Genomic DNA, 17,408 nt, shown 5'->3' on the forward strand with positions numbered 1-17,408 from the left:
TATGTATTGATTGTTCTGAGTTTCCACAAGGAATTGGTTATATTGGTTTCAGTTTTCTGCTAATGCACCAAGTGCATGACAGTTTGCATTTCATTGCACACACTGAAAATACAACAACTTAAGACATTTTGGGTCTTTGCCTTCTGATGTTGTCAAAGTTAGTCCATATGCAGAAATAAGCAGAGTTAGAAAGGGAAAAAAGTTGCAGGAAATTTTATAAAATTTAGCTCACTGAAATTTGGAAATAAGTGTATGTTCATATATCATGTATACCACTTACTTGAGTTATCTTGTCCTCTCAGAAGATATGAAAATGAATGATCAGCTGGTTATACTCATAGAAAGGAACTAGCTACAATTAATTTATGCTTTGGCCTGGATAAACTTTTCAGGAGCTGTTGCATTTTCAGATTATTCATAAGAAAGTTTTGTAGTTTCTCTCAGTAGTCTTTATTACACATTTATTTTGGAGTATTTACATAATTAAATTTTGACATCTCTGTTTTAATATTTTTCAGATGTTTTGAAGAAAGGTCAGTCTGGGCTTGAGGAAACACTGAGGCTATTAAATCAAGACCAAAAGCAGAACTTGCTCAATTGTGTATCTGCATGGAATTGCAATAGCAAGAATTGCCATGTCTCTCAGGCAAGTTTTATCATAACACGGAGTGTCTGTAACTATCAGTTATTCAATCAACTGAAAATGTGTGGTGTCAATTGACACATTTTTTCATATACAGTAAAGTTTCACTTTAATAAATTGGCAGCAGGTGCATTCCTTTGTAGGTTAATTTACATTTGGATAAATCTCTCAAGTGATTGTAGTCCAAAACAGAATGTGATTGACAGGTCTTGTTTAAGGCAACTTGACTACTTGGTCTTAATGATACAAATTACGTAAAAATCCACACAGACTGCAGAGAACTTTTGTGGTGACGTATTGTCTAGGAGAGCCTGAGTTCTATTTATTCTGACAGTGACATGAATACTGCTGCCATATCAATGTAGGATGATAGTTTTGTCTTATGTTTGGGTAGGTCTCCATTTATTTTTGAAACATACATAAAAAAAAAATCAGAGGACAGGACACTTCATCAATAAATGTGCCAACCATTGGCAAGTTCTGTTGTTTCGTAACATTTAGGCTGACATACACTCCAACAGCATAAAACTCGTGTGAAAATTAACATTTCTACATTGATTATCAATTTGCTGCCGAATATGCATTTTTTTATGAGATACTTTGTTTTGATTGTGAAATGTGGTGCATTAGGTGTAATTGATGTATTAGGTGGATGGACAGTAGGAGAGATGCTGTGTATTTGTTATGCCCTGGACAACTTTACAAATAATCTTTGTTGTTCTTATAGTGTTTTACAAACTGAGATTATCACAACATGGCATTGAATAATTTGTAAGTGTCTGGGTGCTTTACATTAAAATTATGCACATGTACACCCATTAGAGTTTCATAACTAATTCTTTGTTTTTATATTTTGTCTAATACAGTTAGTTATCTCCGTGCTGCTGGAAGATGTTATTGGCGGTAGCCTGACACTTCCTCATCTAGCTGAATCTGTGGAAGGACTGCTTCCATACACAGAGCGACATTTCAGGCGTCTCACACAGCTCGTACAGGACCTCCATCTTCTTCATTATACCACTGCAGTTATGGAACCTCATTCACAGTGATTATTTTCTAGCGTTGTACTATTTCAGGAGACAACCAGAATATTTTCAGTCTCAAGAAAAGTTCTTTGGAAGTTGTACACATTATTTTATATAAATTTAGAACATGAAAAATTACATAATGAAATAAAATATAATCTATCCTTGACTAATTCACGTGCTTATGTGAGACGGAACCATATTTTAACATAAATATATTTTCATTCAGTATTAGTGGATTAGTATTTTTCCTTGTATGAGCTGTATGATCTGTAATATTATTGCTAACCCCAGTCTTTATTTAAATATTGATACCACCAAATTCTTGTGGGTGGAAAACAAAATGAAATCTGAGTGATAACCCTAAGCAGCTGTGTCTGGAGTAATTATGAACAGTTGGAAGTATTTAGCATCTTCTGTCTCACTCTTGGTAATCTGTATCCATACCTCTCATGGAGTTGTAGGGGGTGAATAGACTGTGATACATTGAGTTATTCCATAACTGAATTTGTTGATTCAAAAAGGCATTACAGATCTTGTCGCGAGCTGGTATTGATTGATATCAAGGGGGGACAGTTGAAAATTTGGCCTTGCTGGTGTTCGGACATGGGTCTGCTGCTTACTAGGCAGATGCTCTGACCACCAAGTCATCCAAAAACAGTGCTCATTGCAACTGCACCAACTACCCTAGCACGCCTTCCATCAGACCCAAATTCTCAACTTATCCACACACTACAAATGTAGTGCCTCTTGCCCATTATCATCATCACTCGTGGCATTTCGCAGATTCCCATAAGAGTTTGAGCCTGGTGTACAACTGCACTGAAGAAACCATTGGCAATCTCAATATGTAAATTTGTGGTGTCCATTCTTTCAGACACGTCCAAAAGAATAGAGTTCCAATATATGTGATTTTGTTGACATTTTATATGGAACTTCTAACAGCAGTTCTATGTTTTCAATAGCTGCTTCCTGAGTACATTTTGCAAATACATTTAAAAGTAGCACACTCAAGTATCACTGTGTAGTGCACACTGCTTAACTTTTGCACTGTTACAAATCTTCCTTTCCCTCAATTGAAATGCTTCGAACTTCACAATACTTCTTAGTATTCACTGCTTTACTAATTTTCAAGAATAGAGACAGATTAATTAACTTTCAAAAACAAGGCTGATAGTTGTGTAACTTTTCTTGGAGGAAAAGGGGGGGTGGAGGGGAGGGAGAGATCACTGTTAGATTTCATGCTACTGTCAGTTGCCCATTGCCTAGATTTTTCAGAGAACAGCAACAATAATTCAGTTCTAATGATACATACTACAGTTTGCCCAAATTTTGATTTGACCCAAAGAGAGAGACTGCTAGATTGACTCATTATGATTAGCTGTAGTGAAAAATTAAGCAATTTGATTTACATTTGTGTCGTGTGCAACAATCACACTGTCAAGTTAGCACTCACAATTTTCAAAGAGAATAGAAGGAAATGTTGACTGAGTGCATAATGTCCATTCAATAATTGGGTTGGATTAAGTTAAACAAAATGCCGTGACTACAATAACGTAAATTACTTCACAACTTTATTTAAAGGTACTTTCTTTATATTGATTATAGATTAGAAACCCCTTTCCAGTTATTTAGAGAGGTGGCTTAAAAACTTTGTCCATTGTAGTGCATTTGACATTTCTTTGTTTGAGATAATGATAAAAGTGGCACACTGAATGAAAGACATAGACACTTGTGTTTTATAGCAGATTTTAACCAGTAGCCAATAATGAAACATAAAGTCTATGAGAAATTATTTCGCTTCGAGAATAGGTGATGTTCATACAAACCTATTTGAGTTCTGCATATAATTGTAGTGATACATTTTGCCCTCTGCTGGATATATTTACAGGATCACCCAGATCCACAAAACAGCTGAGTTAATACTGCATACATGAAAGAAATCTATCAACTTACATTGCTATTGTTACAAGACGATATGTAATCAGGTAGTATTTGGAAGGAAACAGTCTTCTGCATAAAATACATTAGATTTGTGTGTATAAACATTTTATTTTGTACATCTTCTCTTTAGAAGTCCAAGACTGCAAGTACCTTGGATGGAGTGCAAAACTTTCATTTGGCATCGTAGCTCTTTATGGAAATATATTAAGTTTATGACCATTGTGTGGGAGAATTATTATGCAAGGCATCACATATATACAGTTTTTCAATGCTGTGTACAATTAAAACCAATAATATTCACACATTATATCAAAACTCGCAAGTGAAAACATATCTGTGAGAACTTACAGCAAATTAGAGGTGGTGCACACTTATCAAAAAGTTATTTCATAGTGAAAAATACCCATTAACTAATGTCACAGGAAGCTCACAGAAACAGTTTATGGGACTATCTCATCAGTGATGTTAAGCCCAGAAAAACTACCAGATGATGTTTACATAAAAGAATATTTATGTTTACATCCTGTAGAACATATCTGTAAACGAATCTGCAGATTTTCTATTAGTTATCTTTCATTAGTAGATACCTGAAACTTATATTACCACTGACCTTATAAGGCCCAGTTTAGAGAAATTCAAAAGTATTAATAACATTGTAATTATTGTTCATGTAAGGTTACTGTGAAGCGACAAATTATCAAGATCAACAAAGACGAATGGAAAATAATTTTAGTATGTGAATCAGTCTTGCAAACTTTAGTATTAATAATACCAACAGACAATGAATGATGGATAAGTGTCTGAGTATAATACTGACAAGTCAGGATTCACTATACAAGATTTTAGAGTATATCATTTAGACAGGAAATATGCATGAAATCAGCCAGGATGCAGCTGTGGTGTTATAATTACTATTGCATATATATATATATATATATATATATATATATATATATATAATTTTTGGGCTACCAATTTCTGCATACTCAAAAGAGAAAAAAATTAATTTCCAAAGCTTACTATAAACTGACAAAGGAAATTTTTACGTAGTGAGAAACTGAGTCCATAGCATAAGACATTTCAGAACAAAGTAAGTTTAGGCAATGTAGCAGCAAATTCATTTAACGTCCTTCATTAATTTAAAGAAGTCAACAGCATAAACACTTTACAATGTGAAAATACATATGGATGTCTCCATTAGAAAAACATTGTTGAGGTGTTTTAATTTAAATAAAAAAAGAAAAGAAACTATCCACATTAAGTGGAAGACTGACATGGTTGCATCACCACATACATTATATGTTTTACAGAAAATTTATACAGCTTTTTTAAAACAAAGACACCAATACAAATAATTATAGTTGTCCCACGGTACCCTTAACATAATGACACATAAGTAAAACCTGACTGAAGATGCAATTTAACAGCCTGTTACAAGTGTGATAATATAGCCCACTTCACCAACGATGGCTATTAAAAAAGCCCTTGCTGCATGAAGACTAATGCTTGTCAAAAAAGAATTTGTATTTTTAAAAATAGAGAAATAAACTGGTAAATCTGCATTATTTGACCAAACAATCAGTCTTCTGAAAATAATGAATCAGTTTTTAGTAATTCAGATAAAAATATTAAAATATTCTTTTCAAAGTCAACAGAAATAATATCTAGTCAACAGCAACATAATGGCTGGTCTGTAATATAGTCGAAAATTTTCATAAACACTGGTTCTTTTCTATTTATATGTGTATTAGTTCGATCATTACATACATTGAATCCTTGTTTGGACTTCCCACCTCACGTGGCTGTGTCTTTGTCAACATTACATTCAGCATTAGTAATTTATATCTTCTGGGGTGTTAGAAATCTCTGAAAGCCACTTCTGATCTTCCAGGTCTCATTTCAATTCCTTAAAAATGATGCTACAGTGCTGTACTTTTAGTCACTGATATTTAAAGGTCTTCATATGAACAATTGTTAAGACATCTTTTACAAAATACAGGGATATGTTAACAGACTAAACCATGTGAAAATATAATATAGTAAGTAAATAATTGAAGAATATTGTTATGGACTTGATAGTTCCATAATACTGTATATTAAATCTTTTTTCCCCATCCATTTAGTATTTTACTAACCATTTTCAGAACACACTTCCTATTCCTCCATCATTTACTTACAAAGGATACCATGTCACTGCAGAATATATTCACACAGTGTTCTCAATCACATCAGTACCTTAATGTTCATAGGCAATGTTTAAGCTTAAGTGTTTATAGTGTGCTGCCTTTCCATTTTTACATTTGAATGATCAAATCCACTGCATTTGGTCAGCTGTTTTACAGTACCTGTTCTATTTCCAAAATGTCATATTCTGGTTGTATTATTATTTTCTTGTACAAATGGTGTGTGGAATGAATAATTTGTTAATAGTCAAACATCAATGGCAACACAAGGGGACATTGAGAACTATGAGAGCTGCAGGTGGTGCGACTTGATGTACTATATTGTTCCCTTAGTGGCCTGTGTCACCTTTTTACACTTTTCTGACTTCCCATTTCTGTTGTTAGTAATTGAAAAAGGAGAAGCTCACCATCTGATACTCTGCTTCTGCCACTGATCAAATCATTGCCTTCATTTGTCAGATGATGCAGTCAATGACTTACTTATTTCATCAACTGACTTTCATATAGAACAACAAACATGTTCAGAGTTATACATTTAGAGCTGAAAAGACTTCATACACTTGACAGTAACCATAAGTCCCTTTCTCTCATAATCTTCAATAGGGAGAGGGGGAGAGAAAATTTCATGTATGCTGAATCTGTGAAAGTTCAGGAATGGTAATGTTGATATTGGGATTCTCTGAAGCCTGGATGATTATAGATACTGATTGGAGTTTTAAAACAAGGAAACTAGAATTATCTTCATATTTACATTTATTTTCAGTGATGAGAGAAACTAATTTAAAAAATGGCATCCTCTCAAAAATATCAAATACCTCTATTTTCCAAGTAAATGCATGATCACTGCAGCACCTTGTCTGTTATTTCTTAACTTGAAACTGGCTTAAAAACTGATCAAGCAATGTATAAACATATTAGGAAATATAATGTGGTGATGCAAACAATGTGCACGATGCTTTCCTGGCATTGTTATTTGAATTTTCTTGCTACCAGTACAATAATTATATTACTACATATTTGAAACTCAATATTAATAAATATCTGCAAACTGATTTTCATGTGAGTGGAAAGAGTCCGAATTTCATATACCTGAAACAACAGCGTATCAACAAGCATTAAACAGTGCTGCTAGAAAAACTGCTACGTTTTTTCAAACAGTTACTGACTGGATACCATATATATATATATATATCAATAAAATTAGAGTTAGCATGGCATCCTAAGCAAACATCAGTCTTACATGTGATAAATTAATAAAAAAATAATCCAAAGTTTTCAGTAATAAAACAAGTTACTTGCTTATTCACAGTCTTGTTTAATTATTTCTTCTTTATCTTTCGATATATTCTGATTCAGTTTATCATTTTCAAATTCAACAAAATCATCAAAGAGACTTGGCCAAGCCTCAGTGTCGTCATATGAACTGAGGTCATTACCCACAGCTTCTGAGAAATTAAGAAACATATTCCAAGTGTCTCGAGGAATTCCTCTCACATGGGGATGATTTTCTAAAAAGAAAAGCCACCGCGAAAGAATCGGTGGCTCACAGGCAGAGAACACCAAACGCCACAGACAAATGGCCATATCGGACGGTAATATACGCTGACCTGACTCTGCATCTAGGCCAAATCTGAACGTAAAGCGGTACAAATCTTTGAACATTTCAGGGTCCTTCAGAACATCAGCGACCAATTCTGGGAGTTTTGCTTGAATAGCACGTACAGAGTCCACTCGCATTGCACGACATCCATTCACAAATTCAGATCTCGTAAATCGGCACATCTGCTCAGCATTTAGACGCCATGCGAGCACCAGCACTTTAAAATCATCTGGCGAGACAGAGAGATCATTGCAAAGTCGCTCAATTCCATCAGCTAGAATAGAATCCTCATTGCTGTCTCTATACTGGTCAAAGAGGACATTAAGCTTCGACTCTGAAGGTTCCCTTCCTTTTGTTTCACTACTTGAAAGTCCAGATGTGCGACTCAAAGGTGGAATACGAGGGTAAAATGTCCGAGTTGTTTTGTCACGGTGCAAGCTGCCATAATTATCACTTCCAATGACAAAGCTGGGAATGCCTGCTCCTTTGCTGTTGCCATTAATTTGTGTCTCCACAGTACCCAAAGGAGAGCAATTAATATCTTCAGCTGAGCTAAGGACTCCCGTCAGTTCCTTGATCTCTGGAATTGAAAATATTTATCGAATAATGTACATGTGTAGCATAACAGAATATGTATAGAATTAAACAGTATACAGGGTTATTACAAATGATTGAAGCGATTTCACAGCTCTACAATAACTTTATTATTTGAGATATTTTCACAATGCTTTGCACACACATACAAAAACTCAAAAAGTTTTTTTAGGCATTCACAAATGTTCGATATGTGCCTCTTTAGTGATTCGGCAGACATCAAGCCGATAATCAAGTTCCTCCCACACTCGGCGCAGCATGTCCCCATCAATGAGTTCGAAAGCATCGTTGATGCGAGCTCGCAGTTCTGGCACGTTTCTTGGTAGAGGAGGTTTAAACACTGAATCTTTCACATAACCCCACAGAAAGAAATCGCATGGGGTTAAGTCGGGAGAGCGTGGAGGCCATGACATGAATTGCTGATCATGATCTCCACCACGACCGATCCATCGGTTTTCCAATCTCCTGTTTAAGAAATGCCGAACATCATGATGGAAGTGCGGTGGAGCACCATCCTGTTGAAAGATGAAGTCGGCGCTGTCGGTCTCCAGTTGTGGCATGAGCCAATTTTCCAGCATGTCCAGATACACGTGTCCTGTAACGTTTTTTTCGCAGAAGAAAAAGGGGCCATAAACTTTAAACCGTGAGGCATCCAGAAGCTTTAAACTGCGCATACCATCGCCGAATGGAGTTAGCAGTAGGTGGATCTTTGTTGAACTTCATCCTGAAGTGTCGTTGCACTGTTATGACTGACTGATGTGAGTGCATTTCAAGCACGACATACGCTTTCTCGGCTCCTGTCGCCATTTTGTCTCACTGCGCTCTCGAGCGCTCTGGCGGCAGAAACCTGAAGTGCGGCTTCAGCCGAACAAAACTTTATGAGTTTTTCTACGTATCTGTAGTGTGTCGTGACCACATGTCAATGAATGGAGCTACAGTGAATTTATGAAATCGCTTCAATCATTTGTAATAGCCCTGTATATAAGTGAGTGAAATGCAAACATTTCATACAGAATTATGAACAAAAAAAGTTGTTTAAGAACTGGACACCCTAATTTTGAAATGAAAGCAATGAAATTAAAGGATTTGTTGAATACAGTCCCAGTCATGATAATGACCTATGCAAGCAAGTGTAGTGGCGTTCCAAAACACAGTTGAAGGTGTCAAACTTACGCATACAGATGAGAAAACAATCTGCAAAGGGTATAGTGAGATGAAAAGAAAAATAGTGGCAGCTGGGACAAGTATGACACAAGGGACATGGTGTTTTGGAGTGGCATAGAATGTGGTAGATGCAGGTAGAGGATACACACCATTGGGGACTGAGGTTTCAACTTGTAGGATGGGTTGAAGGCACAATTCACACATGCACAATTCAGAGAAGCTAACGCTGTAAGAATCCAGATAGCACTGACAAACAGCCGATGAAATTAACCATCCTGGACAGCACACATTGGAACCAGGTATTTGATCTTGTCTGTGGCCACTGATTAGCAACTGAACTCCACAATGAAAACAATTGGTAATAACAGATTGATTTATAAATAAATCTTCTGCTACCAGTCATGATTTTCTTTATTTACTTTTTGCACGATGGGTTTCGGGAAATGATTCCCATTTTCAAGAGCACTGTTTGCTTGTATAGTGCCATTTCTATTGATGTCATCAATGTGTGCGTTTCTGCTTCATTTTGTTGACTTTTGCTGCAATATATAAGAAACACGCGATTTTTTTGTTGGTTATAGATTCTTTCGCCACTAACTTCACCACAAGAAACAATAACCAACTAAAAAAAATCATCTGTTTCTTATATATTGCAGTAAAAGTCAACGAAATGAAGCAGACTCACACACATTGCCAACATCAATAGAAATGGCATAATACACACAAAAAACGCACTTGAGAATGGGAATCATTTCCCAAAATGCGTGTGAAAAGTAAAAGAAAATTGTGACTGGAGCAGAAGGTTGTTTTCACAGTCGCAGGCTTTCAAAAACCATTTATAATGGATCAAATCAGGAAAACAGTTATTAACTGTTCATGAGCACAAATAGTGTATTGGGTAGTGGCGGTAGCCCTGCCTCTGATAGGATATGATACAGCAGTACAAGAACTGCAGCAGGAGATTGTGACTGGGTGCATGGAAAGATTTCTCATGTGACACTTCCTAAAAGTAGAGCCATAAGGCTATGGTTGGAAACAGAGGCACAAAGTTGGGCAAGGATGTAATGTAGATTTGGTGTGGTACATAATACCGATCAGGACGGACAGCAAGAAAGATTTTGCAGAAGATAATTCTTGTTTCCAGATGTATGATGTGATTTAGCTGGCAGTTGTTCGCAATTACGTATAATGTAATGGAAATGAGCATATGGCATTGTTGGCCGGGAGGCCCCATGCGAGGGAGTTCGGTCACTGTATTGCAAGTGCCTTTCAGTTGACACCACTTCCGTGAGTTGTGAGTTGCGGGCCAATGATGATGAAAATGACGATAATAATAATAACAATAATCCGATTCCATGCGCATACTTTGATCCATGATGTAATGGTGTTGTGTGTGACATCACTATGACACAGTGTTTTTGAGTTGGTTCTTGTTTATAGATGTTGTGTTGTTGCATTTGAGAGCAGCCTCTGGTGATGGATGTTGACGTGTTGGCTTTAACATATCGTATTGGGTTCATTTGAGTCTTGGTAACATGGATTTATTTTATTTTTTATTTGTGTCTGTGTGGGGGGGGGGGGTGGCCAATTTAGATGAGTTTGTCAGATCCTTTTGTTGGTAAGTAATTTTTACTTTGGTTTTATTTTATAGCAATTCTGATGTTTTGTCTGTATTATATTTATGGTATTTTGGTTGTTTTAATTAATCTAGTGAATATGTTTTGAGTTGCTGGGATTTTGTTTTAGGTGGTAGTTTGGGGGTTATGTAGGTGTGTGAAGTTTGTCTTTGTGGTTTTTATATCTGGTTTGACAGTAGGTATCAAGAGCTGCATAATATATTTTTTTTATCAAGGGCTTTGTTCGAGCCATATAGTTCAAGGGAAATGTCCTACTCTGCTTTTCGGAATTGCAGATGTTGGTTTTTCGGTATCATTGGCTTCATTTAAAATATCTACCTCAATATAGGTTGAGTGAAGTGTAAGATTCCTGTTAGTTTTGTGGCCGTAGTATTATCTTGTAAGTTGAGATTAAAAACTTTTTTTTTTTTTTAAATATTTGATTTGGTACAGTGCGGTGTTTTGTATTGTTATATATTTAGCTGCTTCTGAAATAAACCCCATATTTCCTGTGGTTGTCCTATTAGTTTCATTTGACTGTTGTAGTGAGATGTTCTTGTGTCGTTTTTATTTTTGTGCACGTTTGTTAGCACATGTGCATAGTGACAACATTGTTGCCGTTTTATAAATACTGGAAGCAGGCGTTTCTGCCATACTGATAAAATCAAGGATCAAAGCAGATAGGTACAGTCAGATGCTTCCATGCCACAGTTTTAAGTCATAGTACCCTAAACACCAGCTGGGTGTTAACTTGTATTGACTAGCATGTAACGGAAGAACGCACTCAGAAAGATGGTACCGCAAACAAAGTCTATTCAAAATAATACAAACAGCAGCAGAATAAATTCATAGGCACAACAGGTTCATATTCCATCTTTAATGGCGATGTCTTCGATGAGTCATTAAACCCTAATCTTTAGATTAATTGAAATATTCTATACTGCTTGTCAACTCTCAAATAAACAGTCATCTTTCAACCTAATGTAGACCGTGATTTACACTAATGATCGGTAGGTCGCCACATGGAATATTCCATGCTCATATTCATTGGCTTCACCAACTCATAGCCCAACAGTCACCTTCTAATCTGCACTGCAGATTACAGTGAAGACAAACATAAAATTATCAACTGAATGGATTACTTCATTCAACAGTTTTTATGGTGGTGTATTCAGTCACTCTGGATTATCTCTATAATTTGGAATTTTTCTTCTACTTGAGTCTACCCTTTAAATCTATCTGCAAAAACCATCAGCTGTTGGTGACCGCCCTTCCTCACAGCTCCATGAACACTTTGTGTACCATGAATTCGAGTCACGTCCTCCATAAGTCTGCCAAAGCCCTGTAGCTCATTAATTAATGAGGGGTCAGAGGAATATTCTATATAAGTCTTCGGCTTTGACCAATGATCGCAAAAGCAGAAAACATCATGATGACTATAACATGATACCAGTGGCAATTTTTTTCAAACAATGGTCTAATCTATAGATCAGTCTGTTAACACAACCAGGCCTTTTTTTCACATCCAATGGATTAGCCAACCAACAATAAATCTGTACATATGCACCAAAAAGTGATGTCGCAGAAGCAATTAACGTTATGTCAGTGGTCAAAAGCAGATGACTAGCATCAAATATTCCTCTTGACCCTAATTAAGAAACGATTTCATATTCCATCCTCATTCATATTATAAGTACTTGAATGACAACTGAAAGGACAAACTAAAGAAGACGGAAAGGTGGGGGAGGGGGGGGGGACGAGGCAAATGTCGTTATTAGAAAGAGGGAAAGTCATATTGGAATATCAACACTCACAGCAAATATGACAATCGAGTTGCAGATAGGCACAATGGAAAGAAACAGAGCTTTCAGCCTAAGCTCAGTTTCTAACAGTCTTTCTTTGGACCTGTTTGCAATTCAATGTGTCATCTTTGTGGTGTGCAGCAATCTATCCTTTTCATAATTGTTGCTATTATTATTATTATTATTAGAAACAAGCATCGTGAATGACTACCTGAGAACTATTTACTGGCTCAAATAATAGTGTTAATACTGAAAACACACTTTTACTTATAAAAAAAAAACATTTAATTTCAATTAATACTGTTCTAACAAAAATTGAAATCCAATCATGACACTACAACACTACATTTAGCATAAAATAAATTTCAGTGCATTATCAATATTTGGTAAATTTTGGAGAAAATTTCTTATTTAAATCTTCTACCTACAACCAGTCATGTATGTTAGATAATACAGACAGTGTTGTCATGCTCTACGATTGAATCTGTTTATATGCCAATATACCAAACCACCATTGAAAATCAGGGAAATCATCATTTTAAAGAAAAGATGATAAAAAGATAAAATGAGACAGAATTACATATTCAAATGTGTATGTCTACAATCCCAAGAATATTGGAAGAGCTTTTAAAGCTTTAGGCACCATGCATGATGCTTTTTATAGTGTTTTAAATGGAGAAAGAATCAAGTATTGATAGCAACATGGCCTCAAACATAGAGGGTGCTGCGAAATAGGAACCCTAACAATGGAAGAGAATTCCACTGTATTTAGATGAGCCATCTGAATAAATGTAGACCTGTACTATTAACTGAGAAACAAGCAGACTTACTTGCGTACATAACATGGGTGGGTAGTTGACACAGAAAAAGATTTTAAAAATACTAGTAAAATTGTTTGTAATAAATTTGTGATTTCTAATGTTTTCCCAGTGTAAAAGATTGATAGCGAGTTTCCACATGTTCAGCTGAGTAACTGCTAAACTCTCAGAAGCTCACTATTAAGCAATAAAGGTCTGTTTTAACTCTTCTGGAAGATCTTGTCTCTTTTCTGGGTATTAATGTGAGAAGCTTGTGTCATCAGAATTAACCTTTAATTTCCTGTTTGGTTGTTACAGTAAAGTTTCAGCAAATTCAATTCTATTTAAGCGAGACATGTGGGTCTGGTGTCTTATCTTAATCATTTCAATGCTAATGGGTGTATTTACTGCAAACAAATCCTATACACCTGGAACAATATGACATTGACCTAGTTAATGACAGAACATAACTACATATAAAAATGGAAAAGTGTGTTATTTATACAGTTAATAATGAATTTATGTAGAATAATATATTACGAAATTCCTATCAGTCTTCCACTTCAGCGTATGGGTAAGAGTTATGAAGGAGAGGGGTTTAAGTGTGGTAATGGATCCTTCCTGAAATCTTAGCTGTGGTGATACACTAATTTGTAGCACATCCCAAGGTCTAGGTTACGTTGAAACAGGGAATTTGGTTGCGAGTTTACAAAGCAAACAAATGTGGAAGCCAAATGAAAGTTGTGGTTAAAACTGACTGGCAGTGCAGCATAATGTTTACGTCCATGCCGCACTGAAAAACGTGTGGAGATCCAATATGTAACTTTTACCTAAAAGAGGGTTGATAAATGATACGGAAGTCCATATGTCTATAGATAAGAAAAATTTCATAATTGTCATGTTGCAGACATAAAGCTATCACAGTAGTATTTTTTTGTTTAAAAACTTTCAGTGAACAAGATTCCTTGCATTTTTGCTGCTGGTCTTGACTAAAAACTGCTCTTAAAGATCATGATACTTTTCTGTCATGTTTATCCAATACCTAGAAAAATTAATATACAATCTACCACATTATGTGTGTCACTCACTGACATATTTGTTGATGAGAGCAAATGATGTGCATCAGATTTCCTAAGCAACGTTTGGCAACTTTCAAGCCAGCTTGACATTTCTATGAAAGACCATTAAGTGTATACTTCACATCAATTCTGGGCAAAAGCCATCAAAGATGGTAATAATTAAGCATTACAAATAAAAGCACAATGAAATTAAGAAATCGCGTCTTATAAGCAAGTGACAAATCTACTAATCTGCCGAGACCATGTTTTGTTTAACAATGACAAGGAATAAGAGCTTATACCACACATATGAAGAAAAACAGATGTTATAACGGGAGAGACAATCGACTCTACAAAAATTTGCTACAAGAATTTAAAAATTTTCAGTTTCAAATGTTTTTGTTACCTACGAACCTTCCTTGTCTTTCTCCAGGGGACCGTTTGTGGACGGAACTGGAGGCGGAGGGCCCTTGAAGCAAGAGAAACAATTTCCCATTGGTTTTCGAACAAACGTCCAGTATTTAGAAGTTTCTGCTTGTCGCTCATGAAGAGGCTGTTGGTATATGTATTACGAAAACACTGCAGTCACCTCTTCACGTAATGAAACAGAAAATACAGTAACATTATTTTTGTAGAACATCGATATTTTAATAATAAACACCATGAAAAGTACTAAAAAAACTGAACTGCTACCTCTAAAATATCAGGCAAAGTACGGGAAGTGTGGTAAAAGGAGGATTTATATTGCACATTCACAGCAGAAGACCGTAGTTGGCGGCCGTACGTCATGTTTACTTTCCCTGAAAATCGAGCTCTCTGTTTATTTAATAATATCATTTATAAACATCTGCCACGTCATGTCAATAAAGTATGTGTGTTCCCACAATTATCATATCTTCGAAAAATATTATTGCACTGAAGTAGAACACTTCACAGCCAGAAAAACAAATACAGACAAATACACACACTTCAGATTTTCTTTGGTTCAATGTAACCAGAGTGTTTATCACCAGAGAGGTTACTAAATTAGACGAATCCAAATTTTGCACGCTGGAGTACTATTAATAAATGATTTACTCTTATTTTTGAAAAAATTGTGGCATTAAAAATGCATTGCTGCAACACTTCATATTCGCATTCGCTTCCAGAAATCATAAAGCAATCATTAGACTATTGAACTAGGCCAAGTTCACACTTTACAAAGTGGCAAAATCTTATACCTATTAAAACCTGAAAAAGTCGACTAAGGATTTAACTTCCACCATTCTCTTCATATTAAAATCCAATAGCGTAGATTCTATGACAGCTGTGCTAGCTACCATTAAAACTTTATTTTAGTGCTGCTATGTTATAAATGACGCATAGAAAACTTAATATATCGAAAAAATAAATACGAGCTCTATTTAGTGCACTCGGACTGCGTGCGACAACAAAAAATCACTTTCCTTTGCATATTTGCTTCTAAGATTTTTTTTCTTCGGTTCACAATGAAAGAGACCTTTTGAAATTGATCATACAGACTTGTACTGTAATCTCGTAAGAATATTCATATAAGTATTTAATTTTATTTTAAAAGAATATCGGGGAATAGTTTTTAAATGTCTTGCTTTCATCGTCGGAATCTAAAGCATTGTTGTCAAAGATTTCGGAGGACCACGCGTTCGCTGTTGCTATGGGTACGATGTCGCTTGTTGTTACTATGACTCCTAATGTCAGCAGGCGTAGCAAGAATCAGGTATTTCGTTGTTGTGAGAGGTGGATTAGAACGGTTCACTGGACTCATTAAATTACGGCTACTCATTGCAAGTTCTTCCAGGGTTCAGTAAGGGAAAAATGGCTCACCAGTTTGAGGCAAATACCGAGGGCGCAGTCCTCCAGGAAAGCCAAGAAATTGAGCGGAAGGGCACATCCACAACAAAAAAGTTCTGGCTTCGGCCCAGTGAAGACATAGAACCAGAAGGATTACTTCCAGATCATGACTTGATGAAGCGCTTCCAAATAGCGTTGAAGAATCACCTTCACCGACAAAATGAACGCTTGTCGGAAGAAGTTTTAGAACTGGTAATGCTTTTTTTTTAAATGTTCCCCTACGTGATACATACAAAAATATTTACGCAGGAGACAATAGATTCTGTAGGAAACCATTGGGCACTGTATAGTTGGTTGCGGTTGCCGTACGTATTATTTTAAGTACTTGAATTTGTATTTTCGCTTAACGTTACCCAGAATCTAATCCAGGATTTTGATCTGGATGGGGGGAGGGGTGAACTCAGAAATTTTGTGTCACTCCTGCTACCTCCAGATTTTGTAGAGTAAATGAAGGTGTTTTCTTAGTTTATGGTAATACCAACAACAACAACCAGAAAATTTTAGAACCTTTTAAGTCTAAAAGCTATGTTGCAAAGAATGCCTTTTCTTTTTTTTTAGATTATGGAGAAACGGGTGTAGTTGTAGGAAGGGAGCAGTGTTTCAGCGGCATGCCAACCACCCCTTCCCCCCGCTACACCATATTTTTCCCTGACATCATCAACATCAGTGTGGCTCATCCCAGTCATTAATAAGCTCTGGGACCACAGAGAGCTTCAGTTATGAGACATAATGCTGTTATGCAAACTTATGCTGAAAGTAAATTGTACAAAGCAAAGAGTTTGCATGTTTCTGTCAAGTATTATGTACACTGGTATGTTGCATATACATCTTGATACGTAAGTCTCCTTCAGAGTTAATGAGATCTGTGGGAGAAACAGCCATAACAAAGCTAATCTACCTGATATGGAGGATATATGAGACTGGTGGAATACCTTCAGACTTTAGAAATGTAATAATCAATTCCGAAAGTGGCAGGTTCTGACAGATGTGAATGTTACCAAATTGTCAGTTTACTAAGTTATGGGTGCAAAATATTGACATGAATTATTTACAGAAGAATGGAAAAATTGGTAGAACCAACATCAGGAAAGATTAATTTAGGTTCTGGGGAAT

At 36.0% G+C, this 17,408-nt stretch overlaps 3 protein-coding genes across 3 annotated transcripts in view; 2 read left to right on the forward strand and 1 right to left on the reverse strand.

Moving 5' to 3' along the window:
* The window catches only part of LOC126236606 (transducin beta-like protein 3), a 157,857-nt gene extending 155,955 nt beyond the window's left edge, over positions 1-1,902 (forward strand). Inside the window, exons 14-15 of the mRNA XM_049946043.1 lie at positions 519-650; positions 1,514-1,902. Of these exons, the coding sequence (XP_049802000.1) occupies positions 519-650; positions 1,514-1,692 (311 nt within the window). The 3' untranslated portion in view covers positions 1,693-1,902. The remainder of the gene's footprint in view (positions 1-518; positions 651-1,513) is intronic.
* Positions 1,903-3,700: 1,798 nt separating this feature from the next.
* LOC126236607 (DCN1-like protein 3) lies at positions 3,701-15,406 on the reverse strand. The gene is made up of 3 exons (XM_049946044.1): positions 15,120-15,406; positions 14,841-15,017; positions 3,701-7,975 (listed from the first exon to the last, which is right to left on the reverse strand). The coding sequence occupies exons 2-3, from the start codon at positions 14,920-14,922 to the stop codon at positions 7,095-7,097; spliced, it is 963 nt and encodes a 320-aa protein (XP_049802001.1). The 5' UTR covers positions 14,923-15,017; positions 15,120-15,406; the 3' UTR covers positions 3,701-7,094.
* Positions 15,407-16,123: 717 nt separating this feature from the next.
* The window catches only part of LOC126236611 (coiled-coil domain-containing protein 40), a 425,031-nt gene continuing 423,746 nt past the window's right edge, over positions 16,124-17,408 (forward strand). The window contains exons 1-2 of the mRNA XM_049946047.1: positions 16,124-16,161; positions 16,243-16,487. Coding sequence (XP_049802004.1) covers positions 16,260-16,487 — 228 coding nt within the window. The 5' untranslated portion in view covers positions 16,124-16,161; positions 16,243-16,259. The remainder of the gene's footprint in view (positions 16,162-16,242; positions 16,488-17,408) is intronic.

The sequence above is a fragment of the Schistocerca nitens genome, chromosome 2 (genome assembly GCF_023898315.1).
Source record: "Schistocerca nitens isolate TAMUIC-IGC-003100 chromosome 2, iqSchNite1.1, whole genome shotgun sequence".
Lineage (NCBI taxonomy): Eukaryota > Metazoa > Arthropoda > Insecta > Orthoptera > Acrididae > Schistocerca > Schistocerca nitens.